The 24,560-nt window shown below is 38.9% G+C and overlaps 1 protein-coding gene across 2 annotated transcripts in view; it reads right to left on the reverse strand.

Moving 5' to 3' along the window:
* Window positions 1-24,560, reverse strand: part of jade2 (jade family PHD finger 2) — a 214,962-nt gene that overhangs the window by 23,664 nt on the left and 166,738 nt on the right. For both annotated transcript variants that reach the window (XM_023962510.1, XM_023962509.1), the window contains exon 11: window positions 4,820-4,937. In XM_023962510.1, the coding sequence (XP_023818278.1) occupies window positions 4,820-4,937 (118 nt within the window). The remainder of the gene's footprint in view (window positions 1-4,819; window positions 4,938-24,560) is intronic.

The following is a 24,560-nucleotide window of genomic DNA, read 5'->3' on the forward strand; positions in this document are numbered from 1 at the left end:
CTTTCCAATTTATTTTATGGCTACTGAAGAAACTGCAGAGCCCATTAACTTTGCAGGATCTCTGGGGGATGTGTAATCACACCACCTCTAAATTGTGATTTCTTTCATTTTCTTCTCCTTTTCCTTTGTCATCCTATTCTCTGATATGGCGGGGACTTTTTTTGTGTGGCATTTTCCCTCTTTTTTGTATCCTAATCTGATCTTGATTTATAATTTCAACACCTCAGAAAGGAGGAAAACAAGCCTTTGAGCCCTCCAGGCTCTGCTTGAATGTGTGCAAAGTTTCCCTCTGCAGATTCTAATCTCTGCACCAATTTAACAATCAGCACGGAAAACCAACAATTTTCTTTTTTGGCCAGATTTGTCCTTGTTTTGTCTCCCCATTCTACGAGTGATTTTTGCATCGCCTCTGCAAATTTACCCATCTTCTGTTGTTTAGAAAGTGCAAGAGCACCAGGGGAGTCATCTTTTTGAAGTGTGTGATTAATTTTCTTCTTGGGTGCACCGAGCGGCAGTGTGCGAGTCGGTGTGTACCTGGCTACCGTGTCCCATTTCTTACCTGAGCTCATTAGTGCAATAAAACTTTTTTCCGCCTTGCACCTTTTCTTCCATCCTTTTCACACTTTCCCTCATCGCTCCCCCTGTTCCTTCCTTCCTTCATCTCCTTCTTTTATCTTGTTTCCTGCTTGCCCGTTTCTTATCCTCTTCCTGAAACGCTAACACACATATATATTCACAACCACGCACACACCTGCTGAAAGCAGATCAGAGAGGCCAATACTAACCGCTGTCAGCTTGTCACGGTTAGGTCTGAGCTGGAATATAAATGTCGTACACTTTCTGAATAACAACAACACTGCGTCTCTGCATGCATTCAAAAAAAGCACACAAATGTAGACTTCAAAATGTGTTTTTCATGTTCTAGGAGGTTTGCAACACAGCAGATAAAGAGTTTTATCACACATTACCACCTTTGAAGAGGTCCTTCACATAAGCGGATTAGAATGGAGCCAAATTTGTGTTGAAATAAACATCTTTACGCTCTAAATGATCTTTCCAAAGCATCGCCAGGGTTTACAAGTCTTAAAGTAAAGTACGGTCAGCACTGCTTTAATCAGAAATGTCAGGTACAAAAGACGCCTTGTATACAAATAAGACAAAGGTTATTTTGGAGACAAACTCGTCAGTCTTCTGTGGAAGAATGTAGTCAAAACATATCATGCTAAAGACATGACTTAAAAAAAGGACCATCTAACTTCACATCCTGCCATGTGAAATCCCTTTTGACATTTTTCATAGGGATGTGATGAGCTAACAGATTTAATCTTGCCTAAAATCTACGCTTTGTAGGTTAAATACCTAGAAATAAAACACGATTATGGAAGAAAAACTGAAAAGTTTCTAACGGAGCATCAGGCTGTAAATTCTCCATCTGAGGACTGACTTTAGGCATTGTTTCTGCCTGCATGTCTCCCTTGAAAGTACAATGCTAAGCATTCATAAAGCATGACTCACACAGCCCACAACATAGCAGACAGACAGGCAGCCGGAGCGTGGATGATGGATGAAGGACTGGGAGAGACAGGCAGGTGGACAGAGGTTAGTCCTTCTGATTTTGGCAAGTTGGAGAAGAGATAAAGTTTTCCACATGGAAACAAGCCCGCAGGGAGTTAAGGGGAGGAAGGGTGGCTTGCTGGGCGAGCTTGGCTGAAAAACAGGTCTTATAGTTAGCGTTAGCTGCAGCAGCTCCTGTGCTGGCCAGAATTAGTACTGGGCAAATCTACATAACTAAAAACTGACTTTCCTGAAGAATTAGACTTTTTAAACCTACTTCAACTTTTTTTATTGAGGATTTTATTTAAAAAAAAAAAGAGTCAATATTTACGCAGTCATTCTGTTGAAATTATTCTGAAATTTAATAAATTGTAACCACAAAAAAAAGTAATCATACTAATGAAATACTAATTCTGAAAATCTACAAAATATTTAAATTGCATAGTTAAAATGAAGCCACAAAACAGTTTATTTGTGCAAAAATTTCGTGGCTGCAAAAAAGTTGAATCGTTTAAACAGAATACTAGTTACTGGCCACAAAATAGTTAAATTGTATAACCAAAGTACTATTTGGTGGCCATGAAATAATTAAATTGCACAAACAAAGTACCATACTAACTCAATTTCATGAAATAACTAAAATTATGCGAAGAAAATACTAACTTGTGACCACAAAACAGTTACATTTTAAACACAAAATACTGACTCATGGCCAAAAAATAGTTAAATTCTGAATAAAATACTAGATCTGCTCCATCGAATAACTACATTGAACGAAGAAAATACTAACTTGTGGCAACTAAATAGTTATATTTTAAAAACAAAAATTGCCACAAAATAGTTAAATTGTACATATTTGTGGCCACAACCTGGTTAGATTATATGAAATACTGGTTTATGGCCACAAAATTACCAAATTGTTGGAACAAATTACTAATTCTTGGCAACAAAATAGTAACAGTTTATGAATAAAATACAAATATGTGGCCACGAATTAGACAGATGGGTAAATAAATCAAGCATACTTTTGGCGGTAAACCTATCTGACCCTTAATATCCTGTTTAAATTATGATTCCTTGTGATGCCATGGACTTCAGAATGCATTAGTAGCTCAGCCTAAACTAAAACTCAATGGTAGTGTTTCTGCATGTTCCCATATTTTAATGTTTATTTTGTGGCCGCGTTTTCTCTCTTTTTCATACCAAGTCGTTAGACAGACTCTGAAAAATCATTTTTATGTCTAAAAAGTCTCCTATTTTCAGCAGAACACACATCTGAGCAAAGTTTGATAGCTGCATTCTTTACACAGCCCTAAATGTGGACAATAATTGTATTCTCCTCGGAACAGAAAGAGGAATAAGAAATGGACACACCTGTTGGGATAAATAGAAAAAGCAGGTGGATGAAGAAAAATAGTAAGAGGGAAAGAGAGAGTGAAAATAAAAGAGGAGGAAGGAGAAGAAGACGACAAATCACTCTAACAGACAACCTCATTCTTCCCTCTCTGCCTCACTCTCTCAAACACCAACTATGCTCTCTAATTTAACTCCTGTGGCAGTGTGAATAGATGCAGTTGTTTAGCGCCGGCAGCAGAGCTGCAGGTACCCCATGGCAGCAATCTGCTGAATCAGCAGCTCTCCACGCCATGTGTGTGTGTGTGTGAGAGTTTTGGGATTGTGAAAATAACAACAGAGGGAGTTAAAGAATGCAGAAGTGCCGGTGTTTCATTTACACAAGTGCATGAATGCGGTTGTCGCCTAATGAGAGAATGAAAAAAAATAACAACAAAAAAACAGCAAAATTTACTTTACACGCGCACACAAACACACACACACACACCTACACACACACACACACACACACACACACACACACAATCCACAACACCGCCACAGGGCCAGACCCACAGAGCGTCGCTATCATTACAATGCCAGCAAGAAGTCAATGCTATTACCATGACAACAAGCTCTCACTGTCATCAGCATGTCAGCTGCGGGTCACAAATGTTTCAGCTAAAAAGGCTTCAAATCAACATCCCAGCTGTCATTCTGGACCAACCACAACTAAGACAAATGAGAAGGATCAAACACAGACCAACCGGCTTCTTTTTTCTGACATCTGACATATTCTGCTAATTGTACAACAAAATGTTTTTTTTCAACCCTAAATCATTACAACTATTGCTTTGATCTATTGCAAAACTAGCAATCTTCCCCAAAATATTAAAATGAGACACTAGCTTAGAATGAAAACACAAAGCTTCACTTCATATCTAATCTAAAACTGCAGGAACATGTAACATGTAAATATTTTTGTCAAATGGTTGGAGCTCCAGGAGGCAAATGGGGGCAGCTGTCCTCCCCAGCAAAAAAGCTTTGCCCCACACTCACCCCTCCAATTTTTTTGGTTTTAATGACAAAGATTAGGAAATCATCAGTACACGTTCTTTTTTTAAACATTGCAAAAATAGCAAAAGCAACATTTTTAAATGAAATAAAAATAATGCTTTGTCAAATTTTCAAATATAAAATGTTGTAGCTCCCCCCCTGATTTCAAAAGTGAAGCATTTCTGACACATTTACAACTTTAAAATCTAAAAAAAATTGAGTTTTTTTTTTTTACTGGGACTATGAGAAAAACAAAAAAACTCCCAATAAATGATAGAGAAAATGATTCTTGGCATAATTTGCAACAAAAAGGCTTCTTATCAGTAACATCCATTTCCTCCAAACTCATGTTTTAAAACATTTTTTTTTCTGGATGAGATGATGAATGACTGATCACTTTTTCTCTAGTACAGGTTGAGTTGGCTCTAACAAGTGGAAAAGTCAAAGCTGCCTCTTTACAAGACGATTTTTCGTGATAAAGAGCTTTCTGCTAAAATGACAGATCTACTCTTCAGCCGACGTCTCACCGACGCATTCACCAAAGCATCCATCGTTTATCCTTCCCGCTCTACACCAGAGAGCAGCGGAACACAAAGCAGCAAGGTTAGCCATCTGTGTAAAGAGGACAGATTCTTGAGCTCCATTTCTCTGGATGGTGTGTGACACAATATGCAGCTGAACTGGGATTTTATTGGTATGCACGTCTAAGAAGAAGAAACAAAGCATGCAACTTCCAAACAATGACCATCCACACTAACCGCAGGACTTCAGATGTAGCTTTGGACAGCTTTTCAAATCCTTCATGTCAAACAGATTGATTCCATCTATGCAAGAGGATAAAACGTGAATGAAATTCACGCATCAGGCTTCCTTTTACCTCCAGCCATTTCCTCCTCCAGAAGTTGTATCTGCAGATGGAAGATCCTCTCCTGGAGGTCGCACAGACTGTGCTTCATTTTCTCCCTCCGTGTCACCATGTAGCACAGGTTACGCACCTGAAACGGCATCACACAGCATTTAGATAAATGTAAATAAGACTAATAGATTTTATTATGAACGAGGAAAAACAGAATCTTTACAAACTTTAAATGCTTAACTATTAGCCGTGCTTTTCTAAAAGTCACTTCTGTGAGGTTAAATCCATTTTTTAAACACGAAAATCTGATTTACACTTTATCTCAAGCAGTTTTCCTTTTAAATTGCTTTTCAGTACATTTTTTTCTATTTTGTTCTTGTTTCATTATCAGTATAATACACAATTATGATTTATAAGTTACCCTTAAACATCAAATTGCTATTGATCTGCTTTGTTACTTGAGCGGTGTGTGTGGGAGATTTAGGACTGCGATCCGTCCCGCAGCTCTAGGGGAACTAGCTACCGAACTCAGAAACGGGTCTAAAAATGTGTGTCTCAGAGCAGAGCTCGGATCATCAGCACACACAGCGGTTTGAGCTTCAAAGCAGAAATGTCGCTCAGTCCTTAGAAACCGTTCAAACAATCACGTGGATTTGTGTTTCCAGTCGCGTCCCGACAAAATAAAGGCTGATGTTATTCCCACATGTTTACGTGCAGCCAGGATGCAGATTGCAGCGCCAACCAAAGCTAATGCTAATATCTTATAAGCCCGTGTTAGCATACTGCTAATTCCGGCTCCGTTCTTTAACAGAAAAAGCACTGACCACACGGATTAAAATTCAAATGATGAGCGAACAGGTGCTTCATAATAATCGTAACATTATTAAAAACTCGTTTAGAAGATCGTCTCGTATATTACCGAGCTCACATGTCAATGTATATAGCCGCTAAGCAACATTGTTTTGGATTGAATTGTTACATTCAATAAAGTTTGAAAAAAAAAAATAGCCGCTCGGCGGAATTTATATCCTTTTCCGGTTTTTCAAACCCTACTGCGCATGTGCGAATGATTTATTCCGACCAAAAGTGTGACCCATGTGAACGTTTGTTATATTCTGAAAACATTTTTCCGGGCCCATCTACACGGTTGGATTCTAATCCGACTATTGATCCGATCGAGATATTTTGCACATTTAACCGTGGCTTATGGTGTCGACTCGCAACGTGGCGGGGGCGTGGCATCACGATGGCGTCTTTCCATCGGGATGTCAGTCACCCATCACGATGGACGATGGTATCGTCCATCGGCACAACCCTAACTTTCAAAGAACAGATTCCTCCAAGAATACATACATAAAATGCATTTTTAAAGAGATTTTATAGTCTAGATGAATACAAAAATGTGGCATAAACACAGCATTGGATTTTTGCTATCTAAAAACTTGAATGCCACTCTCTTTGAGTTTGATAAAAGCTTCAGCAAAAGCCCAATGTATCAGATCAAAGTCATCTGGCCCTGAGAGTGGTTTACTGCATATGTGTCTGGATGGAGAACAGATCAATAATTGAGTCTGCATGTTTATGTTAAGGACATATGGATGTTCAAAGACAATCTGTGGTCATAAATGCATGTGTTACCATTTTGCCCTGCCAACATAAAAGGGGAGACAATGAGAAAACGATTTTTTTTTTTAAAGGTTGAAAATTTGTCAAAAAGAGAAATAAAGTCAGTCAGACAGACAGACGCTGCAGAAATGTGATCCATAAGAAGCACGTCGGAATGGACGTGTTGTAATGTAAAGCTGCATTTCTTTTTAATGCAAAGTGACTGGAAGAAAAAGAAAGAAATCTAATAGACCTCAAAGAATAAGGAGCAGACAGAGTTCAAGTGCATTCTGCTCAAAATGTGAGATGTCAATAAAGAGAAGAGTAAATGTTCAGTTAGAAGCAGACAGACTCTGTGTTTCCTGTGTGCACAGATCAATTGGACTCGTTTGAATAAAGCGGTTAGAACTGACTTTCACTCAGAAAATATCGAACAGCAAATGAGGCCAAGAGGACGCACTATTCTGCAAACCAGAAAGGCTTTATGTTTGAAGCACTGCGCTGAAAAAGAAGAGGTACTGACGGACTGTGGAGCACAGACAGGTATTTATAGTGGTGCACTTAGCGATTCAAATTCAAATTCTGACTTTTCTAACTTTTAGAAAACCTGCCTAATTTTTCTTTTTGGATTCTCCACTCAGCTTAATCCCTGGATTATCTGCTTTCCGGAGATGTTGAACTGATATGAGCCAGTCCAGGCACTACGACTGGAGCAGATTTATTTTATCGGCTAATGAAGTTCACAAAGCTTACAGTGGTTTTATCCTGCAATCAAATGACAACTTTATAAGGAACTGGCAGTTCCTTACTTTTATGGCATCAGCGGTCATACTGCAGGTCTCTGTGAGGTTTGTGCACACACCAACACACATACATGCTAGTTATAAATTACTATGACAACTGCAGAGAGAGCTGTAACTAAAACTGACATTTAATACATGCAGAGGCAATGTCTCATTTCAGTGTTCATTTACATTTAAAGTATAAAAAAGCTCTGCTCGCGATGACTTCTAAGCTGCATAAAGTAGAGCCAAGCATCAGAGGAAGGTAAACAGACAGACTGAAATGAAGACTCAGCAAATGAAGTTTAAATCCCGGCCTACCAAACAAAAAATGTTGCGTCTTGAAGAACATGTTTCGGCTCTTGCTGGTGAAATGGCCATGAAGTGGATGATGATGGAACTTCAACAGAAAGTTATAGTTTTGTAGTTTTGTGTCTGTGGGAGTCGGTGGTATGTTGGGCATTGGGTTTTAAAAAGAATTACCTTAAGGTCCCACTCCATAAATCTTTTGAACTAATTTAGAAGTGTTGCCAGTGGTCTTTTAAAAATTGATTATTTTGTTTTTAGCCAAAATGGGCGGCAGTGGCTCAGGTCATCTAATGATCCAAGGGTCAGCGGTTCCCCGGTCAACCGTTGTTGTGTCCTTGGGCAAGACACTGTACCGTCCCTGCCTCCAGTGTTGCTCCAATGTCCCGGTGATGGTCGGGTATGGTAGGCGAGAACTGGCAGCCACGCCTCTGTCAGTCTGCCCCAGGGCAGCTGAGGCTACATCAGTAGCTACCATCACCAAGTATGAATGAATAATGGACACACACTGTAAGCGCTCTGGACATCTGGAAAAGCAAAGATAAATCCAGTCTATTATGATTATTATTATTAAAATAAAAAATAAAAACTGTGTCAATTTCTAGCACATAGTTTCTGCAGAGCAGCAGGAGTTCATTAGAAATTCAGCTCTGAGTACGGATTGGTACGGAGTGAGCCTTGCCCCACTTCCCATCATCCTTTTGTTTATGTGCTCTCCTGTCCTGCTAGCTTACAGCCCCTCACACCCCCAACCTAACATTACGAGTGCAACTAAAATGGTGAGCACTATCGGAGCTTGTGCCCTGCCCATCGTATTTTCTATGTCACAAATTAGGGGGAAAAAAAGTTCAACACATAATGTCCTGGGGCCTCATTTATAAAACTTTGCGTAGGATTTGCGTCAGAAGTGGCGTACGGATGAAACATAGGACGTGCGTACGCACAGAAATATTCGGATTTATAAAACCATGCGCACATCCTACGGATTTTTCCCTTAGTAAATCACTATCAATCTAAATGTAGCGCAGCTTATGCGGCTTCATGACACGCCCATAGTTGCCCATAAATAGTCCATGAAACGCCCACAAATTGATATTTCTTGATTGCGAAATCATGGCAAACATAGAGAGGAAATGAAAAAAACGTAACTTCACTCAATGTGAAGTAGAAGTTATCGTTGGCGAGGTGGAAAAGAGGAGAAAATGTTGTTTGGAGGGCACAGTGTGGGCATTACTAATGCCAAAAAGGCACGTGGCCGGCGCCGTAAATGCTGTAGCCTCACAACCTCGGACCGTGGCCGAAATAAAAAAGAAATGGTCGGACATCAAAGTCGAGGCGAAAAGACGTCTAGCGCTCCATCGCCAGAGTGTGTCTGCCACGGGGGGGGGGGACACACACACCGGAGCTGACCCCTCTTGATGAGAGACTGGCGGCAATTATTGGGGAATCCCTATTAAGTGGAGTGGTGGCGGAGGGGGACACTGACGCGTCAGGTGCACCGGGTGACACAGGCACGGCGTGGTTCCTCCGAGTGCTCCTCTGTAACGCCGGGCCCAAAAGCCCGCGGAGGTCCAACAGGACGGCTCGAGGAAGTCGGAACCGGCTCATAAGCCAGTCGTCCTCGTTTGCCAGCAAGTCTTCTTGCTGTCTAAAGATGCGTTCACTCCGAATTCTTCCATTTGCCACATCTTCTAAGAGCGCAAGATCAGCCATTGTGCGTCACTACGCATTGTGATGGAGCATTTTATTTCCATCCATTTAATTACATCTGACAAGCTACAGATGTCGGTAATAATCAACGTGGAAATGGGAAATTGTTTAATGTAATTTCTTGTTGCTTTCTGAATGGTTGAGACATACGCCATAGATTGTTTTATCAAAACTAAAACAAAACTAAAGGCATATGCATGAATACCATAATTCCATAGCTTATGAAGAAATGTTTTACTAGGAAAAAACTTTCCCCAGTGGACAATTAATACATCTGTCTGTCATCCGTCCATCCATCCATCCATCCATCCATCCATCTATCTGATTGCACCTATATCTGCTCCGCCAGACGGACACATTGAGGAGAATATCAGTTTTGTACATTATATCGTTCTGTTGACTATATTATTTATGAGGATGAATTGCACAACATACCAATATTGCAGAACATATTTCACTTTTCTCATTTGAATTGATGTTGTAATTTTTGTTTGATTTTTTTTTGTTTGTTTCACTGCTGATCGGTCCAACGGGTGTTCGTGTAGGCTGTTAATTGTAAGACTTGCTTTGTGAAGTCTTAATGTTATTTATGAGAGGCAGTATTGTCATTTTCACTTTCACGTGTTTCTTCCATCTGCCGACGGTGTCGCCGTTTCTCCTTTCACCCGTTTTTGTGCGTACGCCTGGGTCAGAGCTTGCGTGAAGGACCGCACATTTTCCCGTCAAGTTTGCTTTTCATAAATATCAATTATTGCGTAGAGAGTGGTGTACGCCTTCTTTTGTGCGTACGCAACGTTTATAAATGAGGCCCCTGATGAGCAGCCCCATGATGCTTCTACCCCCATACTTCACAGTGGGTACAATGTTCTTGGGATACAACTCAGCATTTCTCCACCTCTGGCGTTTATAATATAGAGTCCCATGTTGGACTCATCTGACCACATGACATTCTACCAATCCTCTTTCAGATCATCCAGATGTTCTCCAGAAAACTTCAGACTGCTCAGGAGATGTCCTGGCTTTAGCAGGTGGGATTAAGAAAAACGAAATTCTGAAAAATCAGCTAATAGATTTGATCAATATCGCTTTTTTTTTTAGATCTACACAGTATTGGTTAATCAATTACTGAAACTGAGCCATGTTTTTCAATTTGGCTCAGCTCATTTAAGCTTTGCAATGAACCCAAATAAAAAACATAAACATAGAAGAACAAACAACTGATCATCAGGTACAGCTTGTGAGTCTGAGGAAAAGCTTTTCATTCAGTCCCCTACATCAGTGTTTTTCAACCAGTGTGCGTGCCGTGGGAGATGGTCAAGTGTGCCTTGGGAAATTGCCCTCATTAACTGATCTAAAAACATTTCCCATCTCCAGGATTTCAGTTCTTTGTTCATCCCAACAGGCCCCGATAAAACACCAAGAAATTGGGAATATGAAAGATCATAAAATACTTTTTTCTTTGTGTTTATTTGATTCTATTAAATACATTTTGATAAGGATGACGATACCGCGATTTAGCCGCAGCTTTAGCTATGTTAGGAAATGTTCCGCCCCTTTAACTGTCTCCACCAATCATTGTTGGGATCTTAATCACATGTCATCAGTCTGACCAATCAGAAGTGGTTAAAGTCTTCACTTCCTTGTTCTGAATTCTGCTGAAAAAGTCTCTCAGTTCTAAGAAAAATACCAGCTAAAGCTCGTCTTTAGCGGTGTAGCTTTCCACAGAATCCGGTGTCGGACCGTGGAAAAAGTGAACAAAACAATGAAGCTCAGAGACGCTAGTCTGTCTGCGTTCGGCGGATTATTGAACTACATCTCCCATGATGCATTTGGTTATTAAAGTGACAGTGTGAGCGTCTGGGTGCACGACTATCTCCTCTTAACGTCGTGAAACCACAACGACCACAAATCAAACAGTTTTTAAATTTTTTAACTAAACTTTTATTACATCTTTAAAAAACAGCTGCCACAATTTTTCTGCCACAATTATCACAAAAATGCATGTGAGATCATGAAGGGACTGTGGATCAATACAGACCGAGTTTCTCCTTGGCTCAAAAAAGGTTGAAAAACACTGCCCTACATTATCTAAAGAGGAAAAACAAGTCATCCTCTTCTTCAGTTCTAAAGCCTGTGTCCCCAATAAAAGAGCATCAATTCCCATTATGTGTGTTTGAAGGTACTTTGTATTTGTGTCAGTCTGTAGATTTATACTAGTGTCATCTGTGACACCAATGAGTATGTTCAGTTATGACAGATCCAATAAGATGCACTATAAAGAAAACTCTTCCCTACATCACAGTGAAGTGTCACCTAAAGGTAAGTTTGACTTCACTGGGTGAGATAAAGTTGCACAAAAAGAAAACATGGCAGTCAAAGGGTTGGGATTCATGATGAAATGCTACTTAAATCACAATCATTGGATGTTCTGTTGACTTTGTTGGAGTAACAGGAGCTTACTGGCAGTCCTGCAGGCTTATTGTTTATCCACTGGTCTTGATGGATTCGTGAGCCTGCCCTATCTGACCCATTCCATCCCAGTCTTGGAGCACGGCGGATAAAAATAGCCGTTTAACTGGGACACAATGTGCAGGGCCTGGCTTTGATTAGGACATCCACAGTGCGTACCGTTTTTATAAACATCTACGTCTGCCTGCAGACAAAACACAGCAGTGGAAAGCTGGGGAAAGGAGGGAATTGAAGAACAAGGAGGAGAATTTGGAGTAAAAAGACTCCATTGAGCTTCTCCTTTTTGTCCCTTAGTTTACCTCCATGTCACTGATGCTCAGTTGAGATCTTTGATGTCAATTTAGTTTACTTCAATCTCCGTTTAAATGAAATCCAAGATTGTCACAAAAGATGCCTTCGCTCAGTTAAAATTTCATTTGCTTTCTTGCAAAGGAAAAAAAGGATTTCACAAAATCTCACAAAGAGGATGTCGTACCTGAAAGTCTGCATGTTTAAAAACACATTTACAGAACTTTAACTCTATTGGCATTTTTTTAAGGGAAAACACATTTAATGAATCCTTCAGATTAGTTTTTAGCTGAGGTGCCAAACCAGATTTTATGAGCTTTTTAATAATTCTTTGCTCAAAGCTTATTATCTTTTCTGAGGCACTTTGGTGTCACAGAGTTAGATTCTTTTTTTTTAACCAAAGTTTATTTGTATTTTTTTTTTTACTATTATTGACTAAGTAAAGAAAACTAGAAAAGTAAATCAGTTTTGAGGGAAGACAGAGAGTAAATCATTATTATAATTGGATTCATGTTTAAGTGAACTCATTCTGCACAAAGATAAAATGAAGAACATGTTAGACGAATGATAAAAAAAACTACAGCAGGAAGTATTTACAGCAAAAACAGCTGAATATTTTCTCTGTTAAAAGAAAAAAAAGCGAATTGGTGGCTCCATTGTTCGACAAAACGCTCAACATTTTGCCATAGGTACTGTCAAAATGCGTAGCTTTAAGACCCACCTGGATGAAAATGGTGTTTTTACCAGGTTCTTGTGGCATTTCTCTGATGATTAGACGATATATTAAGAACATTAGGCTTAAAATTGGATCTCTGACTATTTGTGAATCAGGAAACAGGCTGTTTGAAAAAGAGCTTATTTGTGACGTTGGGTACGCCACAAGTGGAAAACCAGGGGTGCCAGAATCCAGTCTCGAGGGCCAGAATCCTGCAGGTTTTCCAACCAATCTGCTGTTGAAGCGTCTTATTGGCTAAACATACCTGATGCAGGTAATAATCAGTAGATAAGGCAGAATTTCTGGAAAATCAGGAGGAGGCCGGCCCTTGAGGCCTGGATTTTGACACCCCAGGCATAAATAGAGAGCTCTCAGCAACGGGGAGGGGAAGGCGAATGGGGTTGCTCCACGCCACAACTCAGGGGTTAATTTCTAATGAACTACTGCTGCTCTGCTGAAACTATGTCCAAGAAAACAACAGTTTCCCCCCAATTTGAACTAAAATGGCATAATCTTAATTAGAAAACCACTGGGAACACTTTTAAAATAGATAAGAGATGATGGGACTTTAATAACTTTGGTTAGGATCTAGTCTGGCATTAAGTCTGTCTTGAAGTTTTGCTGTAATTTTGGACACAGAAAAAACAGAATGAATCCATTTTTAATTTTCAGATTTCCAAAGACAAAAAAAGGTTGATGATGTAAGATACCAGTTTTTCCTTGAACTGTTTGGGTTGGATGCAGAAACAGGGTTTCATTGAAGGGAAAGAAGAAGTAGGTTTTACCTACATTTTTTTACAGTCTGTGTAAGGAGATGAACTCTAATTTCCTCAAAGACGTTGGGAAACCAGGCTGACGGAAATCGTACAACATTCACATTCAGTCTGTAAGAGGAGGCTTTCATCTGAAATGTCTAACAAATGTAAAGTAGCATGGCAAGGAAATGTGGCTCACAAAAAGTGTTAAAAATGAGAGTACAGGCAGAGCAGGTACAGAAGTTCAAAGTAAAACCCAGTTAGTGTGATGAAGTGTGGGGAAAAACAATTTTTTTTGTCAAAAGGAAGGATTTTAAAGATATATGACGCTAAAAGGCAGCTGCAAAACCAAATGAAAATGGATTGAAAGAACCATGTTGTTGTGCAAGAAGGAGAACTTTTAAGAGAAAGTTATTTAAAAAAAACAGATCAGTCTAAGGGAAAACTGCTTCTCTTCCTGTTGGTTGCGTTGAATTGGACTCTGGCAGCCATAAGTGGAGGTCAAGGCGCAGTGGACGGATGACACGTGTCCTTTTTGGCTGTTCAAACAACAGACATGGCCACATGCCTTCGCCATCTGTGGGGGTTCTACTGTGCGTGCTGGGAGACCTTTATGAAGGGCTTTGTAGTAGATGAGGTGAAAGATCATCACGGTCTGTGTTAACTGACGGGTGGCCCACTGAGCCACAGCTTTTATTGACCCGTAAAGAGCAAATCTACAAGTTCCAGGTCAATATTCTACAATCCAATTTAGGAACTTTAACATCCTTTTGGCAAATCTGAGATATGGATTGGTTGTTTGTGAGGATTTATTAACGATGTGTCATTAAGGCCGGACATTTGAATCACTTGCCAGAAAAAAATGACTTTTTTTTTTGAGAGGACTTTTCTTTGAGAAAAGTGCACATGAGAGGTGATTTGAAAGACAAACTGAGACACAAATGCCAAAATAAAACACAGAAAATCACATATATCATTGAATACTGCATGACATCAAGGTTAATGACATTTCTGACACCAGTGAGCAGCAGAAGCCCCCGTCCAAAAAAACATTCATTCAGGACTGATGCTGGTTCATCTCCCCTCCTTAATCCCCAGAAAAACTAACTCTTCCTCTCTCATCCATCCATGACTCAACAGAAGGCGAATAATCTGGATTACATGTATTACCTGGATTTTATGTTTTCATTTTCTAAAAAAAGACTGGAACTTTCCACACAGATGACTTTGAGCATTTATGAATAAAGCTTTGACAGTTAATTGCTTTTTTATGGGATCTCTAAGATTCCTGAAAAGTGTAAGGGAATACAGACATCAGCTTGTTTTTTTAGCAGGTCTTCATGTTCTGTTCTTTTGCTGCTGCAGTTAACCTTTTAAAACGTTTACTTCATGTCGCTTTATTGGGTTCCTTTCCATTTAATAAAACTTCTCTTAAAATCATGAAACAGTGGGTTCTGCAGGTTTATTGTGGAGCAGTTAATTAAAAGAAACACTACCTTATTACATTATTTTAGCTGCTACACAGAAAATGTAAAACATTGGACTTTTTACCATGGAGTCATCGACAAATTAAGAGCATTTCATTTTTTTTTGTAATTGTTTTTCTACTTCAATTTTAAGTAAGACTGAAAGTTTAGCAGATGACTTTATTTTTCTCTGAGTTACAGTGTAAAAACACAATTTAAGATGACTTCATCCTTGCCATTCCTACTTTTTAAAGGTCTCTGCCACCTCACCTTTCACATTATTTGAATTTTACTTAATTTCCAGGAGCCTCCTTTGCAGCATCAGTCCCTGCTTATTACAACGTATGAATAAGTTTTGTTAATATTGCTACCCGCACGTTTTTGCAAAACTGAATTTAAACTGAAAAAAAAAACATGTTCTAAATTTCTTAAAAATAATAATAATAATTACAATAATTTTTACAATTTTTGGAAGTTCTGGTATGAAATTGTGATGATAATTTTATACCATTGGGGCAAACCATATTTCTATCTCTAATATGGTTCCCTCCCAAAGTCAGTAATTACTTTAATGATATTCTAAGTTTATTCTGTAGAAGTTTATTGCTTTTTTAAGTCTCTTTAAATGTAAATTTCATGCAAGACAGCAAGAGTGGCTCTCATTTTCTGTCCATTAAAAGGGATTTCTGCGTTGGCACCATTCATCCGTTAACCTTAGTGTTTGTCTGCGAGAGCCGATGTGACTCCAGGCAGAAAAGCAGGAAATACTTAAGTCTGGACCAATTATGATCTTTGAAACTGATGTAAAAAAATAACCTGCAGCCTTGAAGCGGTTAATGTGTTTCTAAGTGGAAAACTCGTTTGTCCTAGTTGGATTTTGAGTTTGTTGACTTCCTGCAAATGTGTTTCAACTTGTTTACTTCAGTGATTTGATGTGGTTGAATACTGAAAAGAGAGACATTATATTTAAATGGCACCAAGTGTTAGTTGCATAAATAAACTACCCATATTGTATTTTTGAGAGGTTACACTTAATAGAGTGTATCTTCTTTCTAGCTTAAGAAACACATTGATCCGAGTCACTCAGCATCCAGATCATTGATTAAAAGCCAATACTGTTTGCTAATGTGCATCACAAAGTGTTCAGTCACTCTGAAATACAGGCAGCCAAAGATAAGGATTAATGATCTTTAATTGGTTCAGTAACAGCCTAAAACAGAATAGACAGCGAGCCTTAATGACTAATGAGATGATCAAAACGTCTATAACTAGTCTGCAGCCTGCAGTGACATGTGGACAGCTTGTTATGGATGCAGCTCAGCTGTAATCACAAGTGTAAACAATTGTTCAATTTTTTAAACCCTTTCCTTACATGTACAATTTTTAAAGACTAACCAGACAGCTGGAACTACAGGGTTTGTGTCGTTTTCAACTTTGTTGAAAAAGCTATAATTATTATTGGCAGCTCTAGATACTTTTTGCAGGAAAGAGATGTAATTTATTTTGCAAAAACACTAAATATGTCTAAACTTCTATGCCTAGTTTTGGAGCAAAGTACATCACAAATGTCAGCAGCAACTGTACTTTTTAAAAATATAAATAACTAAATATGTTTTTGTCTTTATTTTTTTGTAAAGTACTTTGGTACCCTGAAGGACTTATAAAGTGCTATATGGATAAATATTCATTCATTAATACATTCTTTATCCTTTTCGTAAAATAAACAACCAATGATGAAAGAAAATTAATAATTACTCTCTCAGTGATTTTCAGAGAAAAAAAAGTCAAATTTCTATGTCTTCTGCTGCAGCTGGACATATATCTGCGTTACTTATTCACCAGTACAGTGTTCCCTGGCTTATAGCGGAAGTTACGTAAGAGTTAATGGCCGAAGAAGTGTGCATTATCACTTTATAACGCACGCCGTGGAAGCCTGAACCGTCTGACGCGAAGCGCAGGTTTCCGTGAAGTGCGTTAAAAAGTGATAATGCACACTTTGAAGGCCATTAACCCGCTTATACCATGGTCACTTACAAAATAAATAAATAATAACCATTTTTTAATCCTTAATTCTTGTTCTTCCCCCGTTTTGGATCGCTTTTTTTGTTACGTGGTGCGGCGCCACGGTCACGGTGACGTGACAAGGCACTACCGCTGCAGTCAAGTTTCGCCGATATAAAGCGAAAAATATATGCTGATCGTTCTGATGGGTTAAATAAAGCATCAGTTCAGAGAGAAAGTTGACCTCTTGCCGCTTGTTTTTGTCCAGATGATGAAGCAAAAGTTTGTTTTAGAGAAGCCAGCACAGTGATACCAAACATTTATGCAATGTGACCGGAACTACTTTTTTAGGCGTGGTATATCACTGTGGTATATCACTTTTTAATCCACACCCAGCAGCCAATCAGAATAGAGTATTCACCCAGACCAGCTCTAACAATAACCAGTTATCGATACACTTTTCTCAGACAGATATGAACATTTTCACGCTTTTCCCTCTTGTTCAAATTGTCAAAAGTTCAAACATTCATAGAAAATAAGTCCAGGATCATAGAATGAAAACAAAGATCTGATTGCGATTAAAGATTTCTGTAGATCTGAAGAGCTCTGCATTTCTGTACGCACAGAGATAATCAATCAAAGATAATCACAGTGCTGTCAGGCTTCAATACAAAGTTAAGGCATGGACCGGTGCAATGGCTGCTTCCCGTTTGCAGCATCTTTCGCTCTGAGATGTTTTCCATTGATAAATAATAGCTCCTGTAAAAGCACATCCTGGCAGCAGGATCACAAATGCCTGTGTTATGAATCATAAAAGACCCTCAGATAATAACTGTTGTGAAGTACAGTAGCGTTATGAGTCCTCACTAAAACCCTTTAGAGGATATTAAGACGGTTTATGGCCACAGCCATCACAGTTTTCTCTTTAGGAGACTGGGATTTTAATGATTTTTCTTGTGTTTTATAAATTGATTTTTGTTTCTTGCTGTATATTGTGTTGTATTTTCTAGCACATTGTATTGTCATGAGTATGAATTGGGCTTTATACATAAACTTGCTATCAGGAGCAAAGCGTTTCTATCACCGAATGACAACGAAAAAGGGGTCTTTCCACAGGACAGATACCCCCGTCCAGACTTTTGTCACTTCCTCGGCTCTCAGAACAGCAGAATGTTTTAGGACACTTAAGCGATCCTCAGAGTTTCAAACCTTTATGTCCTCATGTGTATCCTTTCTGACTGTTGACAGAATAAGATCCAGTCTTAGTGAAGGAGTGTTGTCTAACTGTTGGTCCTCTGAGCTGACAGTCTTTCCTGCTGTTTCCACATTTCAAGCTCAAATGTTTGTTTTAAATAACTGAATTTTGGCGACTTATGTTCAAATGTGTCTGTTCGTTACATGTTTATGTTGTGTTTTAAATTTTTTTTTTTAATGTTGATTTCTTTGGTTATAGTCACTGTTTTACTCTTGATTTTGATGATGTGTTTCTTATTTTGAGGGCTGGAAATACTGCATGAAGTGAGGGATGGACTGAGACAAAATATCCACTAATGGGGAATATGTTTGTTTTTTTTTTTCCCAAATGAAGCTTCCTGTCTGCTTCATCTAAAAGAATTAAAATGTTGTTTTTGGTGTTTTTAAAGTATTGTTTTGGGATTTTTCTGATGATGGAGGACAAATATGAACAAAATTAAGCTCAAAATTTCTCTTTTCAAATCGATGTGAATCAGGAGCAGACAAGCAGAAAAAGAGCTAATGGTAGAAAATCTCTGGGCGTGGCCACAAGGGCTCCGCTCCGCATTAGGGAGGGGAATGGAGGAGGGGTTGAATCCCTCCATTGGTCCCGCCCACAACACAGAGACTAGGGCTGTGTCCGAATTCCCACCCTAATCCCTAACTAATAAAAAACTATATAATGCTGGACTATGTAGTGCCCTGGATTTCAACAGCAGTTCGGACACCATGCTCACCACTTTTTTTCTCACTGCGAATAGGACGTCATCGATCTCACAAAGTGAAAATCGAATTGATATGAGCTTTTTGCGACAATCATTTATAAATCCACTGTCTTCTAAAAGATAAAACTTTAATGGTTTATTAAAAAAATATACTTAAATAAAACCTGATTTTGGAATTTTAGATTCGGACAGCACTACAAAATGGTGAACGCACTATATAGTGGGTAGTGAAGGAATTCAGACACAACCTAAGTTCTAATTTACTCATCTCGCTTCACAAAACTATGTCAGTTAAATGCTTTGTGTGTGTTTTGTGATTTTTTTTAACAGCAACTACCTTTAGCGGGCAGGAAATTATAATGGAGCCTGAATTTGGATGTTTTGGCGGCTAACACTTTCAAATGCTTTGGTGAGAAGTTAAGGTGGATGCCACCAAAAAATGAAAAAGTCAAGAAAAGGTTTTAAAAAAAAAGTAGGAAAGAATAGGAAAACAGTGATGAAAAGTTCACAGCTTCCTGCAGATAAAAAAACCCAATTATAACAGAGAAACCATTATCACTGTGAGAAGACACAGAAGCAGGAGGAAAGAAAAAAGGATTAAAAAATGCAGGAGAAACTGCAGGGGCTTAAAGAAGACCTGAAGGGTGGAGGAGGGATGGAAGAACTCCCAAATACAAGAAAGAATAGAGAGCAGCAACAAAAGAGGAAGAGAAGGAAGGAGAGTGAAGAAAGTGGGTCAGATGAGAAGACAGACAGTGGCTTTGTGAAATCCACCCCGACGTGCAGAACACGCAGGAACAGTAATCAAGCACACACTCCAGAAGTCTGTCACACACAAACTACATGATTTATTAGCTCCTGCTCGTCTGGCACTGAGGCCACGCCCACCTGAGGATCCATGGCAACATCATTCACCAATCAGAGTGCAGATGTTCAGTTTTTGCCTGGGTGTCTCTGTGTGTATCAACACTCCTTTCTTTTGAAATGGATTTTTTTTTTGTCTGAGGGTGAAAAAACTTCGACTGGGCTCATTCTTTCAGCCTTTTTCTTTATTCGTCCACTCACAGGTTTCACACAATCTTTTCTGTCTTTCCGCACAAACACTAATTCTTGCATCTTTCTCCAATTCAAGCCATCTTCCTTTTCCTTAACAGTTTTACAGACGGCATCCTATTCTCTCTTTTATTTATTTTTTTACTCCTCCTCCACTCTCTCAGTCTCCATGCACTGTCTGTGTGCAGATAAAGAGAAATCAAGGGATGGAAAGACGGCAACAAGCAAACGAGCATCCGCACACTCACACATGCACGGTTTAATGAAAACGAGAGCAAAGTGTGCACACACCACACCATGTCTAATGGCAAATATTTAAAGATCAAATAAAAACCTTATTATTCTAAAGCCCCCCTTCTCCATTGGATTTAAAGTTTTATTTGACAAACTGTTTCATGTCAGCCAACAAAACATGATGTGGGGAAGGATTAAATTGTCTCAAAAATCTCCCCTGACAATGCATCCAGACACAGCGGGTTGGCTGTCTTCCATGAGAGGATTAAAAAAAACACTGGTGGGAGCTTTGGGAAATTTCTAGACACAGTTCCTTAAACAATCTTTTTTTGTGTGCAATGCAAATGTGGCTTTTCTTCTTGTCCGCAGCAGTAATTTGATCACAGTTAACGTCTATCACAGAGCTAAACATTGAGCTTTCTTTTCTCTCTTCTTCTGACTAGTTTATTCACCTAAACCGCTGATTATATTTAATTTTTTTTTGTGAAATTATTTTTTTTTTACAGTTACTGTTAGTCTAGTAGAAGTATATGGGAGACCAAATACTCAATAACATTGTATAGTCTGTACTTTACAAAATATTTTTTTACATACCTATTCTCTTTTTTTTACATAAAGTTGTTTTTTTTTCACGCTTGTGTGGTGATTTTACTGTGAAAGTTGGTTGCAAAAGTTTCAATGCATTTGTTAATCATTAAAGGTCCACTCTGATTGTCTTTTGATCTGTTGTAAAACTTGCCTCTGAATTTCAGGCAGGACTGAAAGCGGACAGCAACCCCGCCCCCCTTCCCCACCCCGCTGCAGAAATCTCTCTCCAGCTAGCTTACACCCCCTCACAACATAATGGTAACCAATATAGAAGCTATCCAGCCGTACAGTCTTAAACCAGATTCCATCTCAGACGAGGAAAACAAAGATGTTCATGGATCTATTTGTCTGCGACTGGATGCATTAGGAATGGAGCAGAGCAGGAAGCTTGTGGCCAACTCAACGTATTTTCTGCGCCACAAATACACTATTTTTCAAACAACATTGTTTGTCTGCCCCTGATTCCCAACAATTTGAATAAAGAAATACTAAGAAATCCTCTTTTAAGCTTAACTTTCTTCATATATGTCCTTCCATAAACTTCCACAAGAACAAGTTAACCTTTTTCATTGGAGTGCGTCTCAAAGTTCTAGAAAGCCATTTTTTTCCAAATAAAAAGAATAAACGTAAATAAAATAAAACAAAAGCTCATACAACTGAATTTTAATAGTAACTGATGGACAAATCCTCGCTTAACTTAAAAAGGAGAAATGGCTACAAAACTATTAACTATATCACCGGTGACACTTAAATACAACACGTTCTTTGACGTACCGTAACTCTCCGACTGTATGCGATCAACCTGAATCAGCGGATTCTGACGCAGAGAAAAGCGCCTTACTAACGTAAAGTGTTGCATAGTGGTGCTAAGCAGCTTTTCTACGCTACAGAATTATGGGATTTACATTGATTGTGTAAACACGTCCCTACGGTAAAGTGTTGCACATCAGCAAAAGGCTGCTTTTCTTTGCTTGAGAATCCGCTGGAAATACCTTAATTGCATAGAAGAATTACGGTTGTCGAAAGAATGTTAAGCCTTGAGCTGAAGCTCCAGTGTGAAAGGGTTAAGCAAGATGGTAATAGTATGAGTATTTGGGACCTTCCGGTCACCAAATAGTTCAAAATCTCCTCCCAAATAATCCATACAGATTAGGATGCACACGGACCAGCACAATAACTGACTCTAATCAACAGACCAATACTTAAGAAGTGATCTTGTGAAATATACACTACCTTGCAACAGCGAGATTCTTTTCTCTCGACCTTGTTGCAGAAGAACTTATTCGGACTCAAATCACATTCGGCTCAGCAAGGTGTGAAGCCTAATTGGTTGTCTTTTATTATCTGACCAGTCAGGGATAAGCTGAGGTCTGAGAAATGTGTTTACAGATGCTATGGTGGGCTCAGCAGGCAATCACTGTTCTACGATGGCACAAAGAAATGCCGTCAAAAACCTTGTTCAGAGCTCAGAGGGAAACTCCATTTGGGATATGATGGATTTCTGGCACCAGCAATGCAGGCTCAGCAGAGTGTAATCTTTATAACCTTCCAATTAGCTCCAATTTATTGTACAGAGGCCGAGGATGAGCTTCCCTGCAGGAAAAACAGCAGGCCACTAGTTGGGCCGTTCTCTACACAAAACCGAGTCAGGCAGGTGATCCGGCGAAGACCGCTCTGAAATAGTCGCGCAACTTCATTTCCAAGACAGCTTTGATCCTTCAAAGGTAGCAGCTATGACCAAATATGGATAAATAAAATAAATGAAAAAGAAACCATGTAAATACAAATATTTTCAAGCCTATTGATAAATATTTGAGGGTGGTACAGGATTAGTGCATAGATGAAGTCACAGAAGGTGCTGCTTGTTCTTTAGCCCTTGCTATCTCAGATGACCCCACCATTACTTTGACGTGTTCTCCCTACCATGACAAAGGTGGATAAAGGTGGAAAGATTTCATGTAATCCATGGACACCAGTGAAGATCACAAATCATTGAAGAAAAAAGGTTCAGAGCACTGTCTAGTGGGTCTAGATGACCCAACTCCCAATGTTAAAGTGCCCTAGGATAGCACAAGGGTTAAGTATCACAGCTGATGATGACAGGGAAATAAAAAGTTCAGTGAAAGCCCCTTCAAGATAAAAAAAAAAAATCTCGAAATTGATCATTCCCCTGAGGGTTTTTACACAAACACCGCCTCAGAAACATCCCTTTATCAAATTACTGACAAATGTTTCAGCGGCGACACTCAGAACAGCATCTCCAGCTGCTCACAACACACCAAACTCCAATTCATTAAAAACGCTCAGTCCATCAATAATCTCAATTTTCTTCATGACAGGGAACTAAACGTCATTTTACAGATAGTTGGTTAGCAGCTACTTTTAACAGAGCATCAACTTTAGGTTTAGTTTGACATGGTTTATTCCCAGTTTCCTCAAGGCCTCAGTAAATCTGCGAGGGATAGTAACATTGATGTTCTGCTTAATGTACAGTACAGCAAACCCAAATGAGGACATAAATGGGAGACAAATATGCAAATACAGAGGAAAATCCAGGCCAACAGGACTACATGTCCCACTTGACTCAAGGATTAGTGAAACTAAAAACCTGGTCTGCTCTACAAAACTCTAATCTGTTGTTATTGGCAGACACAATCAGGGCAGAATGATATGCCAATAATCCTTTAATCAGCAAGATTTAAGTGTTTAAATGAACAAAAGTGTTCAAGAAATGTGACCACAAAGGTTGTATATTGACATTTAAAAATAGTTTAAACGGCCTTAAAACAGTAACAATATAAACTGGTGATTTCAGACCAGATTAAAATTGTTTTGGGTGTCTTTCAAATGTTCTGTTGGTATTTTTTTGATGATGGAGAACATATATAAAGAAAATAAAAACAAAAATAGCATTTATAAGTATTTCTTTATTCAAATCACTGTGAATCAGGAGCAGACAGAAAAAGTGCGACATAGAAAATACGCGGGCCACAAGCTCAACGCTCCGATTCATTCTGATGCATTTATCCACTCGATTTTGTCTAAAAAAGGCGTCATCATAATTAAAAGGCCACTGGGAATGCTTTTACATCAGATCCAAAGATAATTGCAGTGGGACTCTAATATTTCAGCTGAAAGCAAAGTTAAAAATGTGATTCTGTTGCCTGGATAAAATGTTTTTACAGCTTTTGGTGTCCAGAACATCTAGTGTTTATGAAATGTAAGGTCACCAGTTGAGATGTTACATCAAAGAGTTATAAAAACCTTTTCCCTGAAAATATAACATGAAAGCACCAAGTGTAAAATATTAAATACCACCCTTATTAGGATCCAGATTCCCATTCATAATATTTCCCAGTTTGTTTGCATCTTGAGGAGATTTTATGTACTGACATTATTCATTATTAAAGGAAAGATAAATGGAAACCAGTGCTACAGACAGCAATGCTCACTTCCCCCAGGCTACATCAACATTGTGCTCTGAGGTTTGTACCAGGCACCAGGCATGCTCCACAGCCAAACACGAGGTGCATATTTGTATAAACTCCTTTGGTATTTTAGGCTAAACTTTATTTTTTAATTATATTTGGCTTCATAAAAAATAAGAATGAAAACAAAGATTTTCTAGCGATTGAACAACTGAACAGAGTCTATACAGTAGTACAGAATCTGACCAGGTCGATCGATCAATCCGGATGCAATCAGTGAGAATGTGAAAGGTTGTGTGTTATGCTAAGGGACCACTGTATTTTTCCCCAAAGCACTTTACTTTTCCACTTACAAACTTCTGATTTTTTTTTGCGAAAATGAAAGTTTAAAAAAATCCCCAACA

The sequence above is a fragment of the Oryzias latipes genome, chromosome 14, assembly GCF_002234675.1.
Source record: "Oryzias latipes chromosome 14, ASM223467v1".
Lineage (NCBI taxonomy): Eukaryota > Metazoa > Chordata > Actinopteri > Beloniformes > Adrianichthyidae > Oryzias > Oryzias latipes.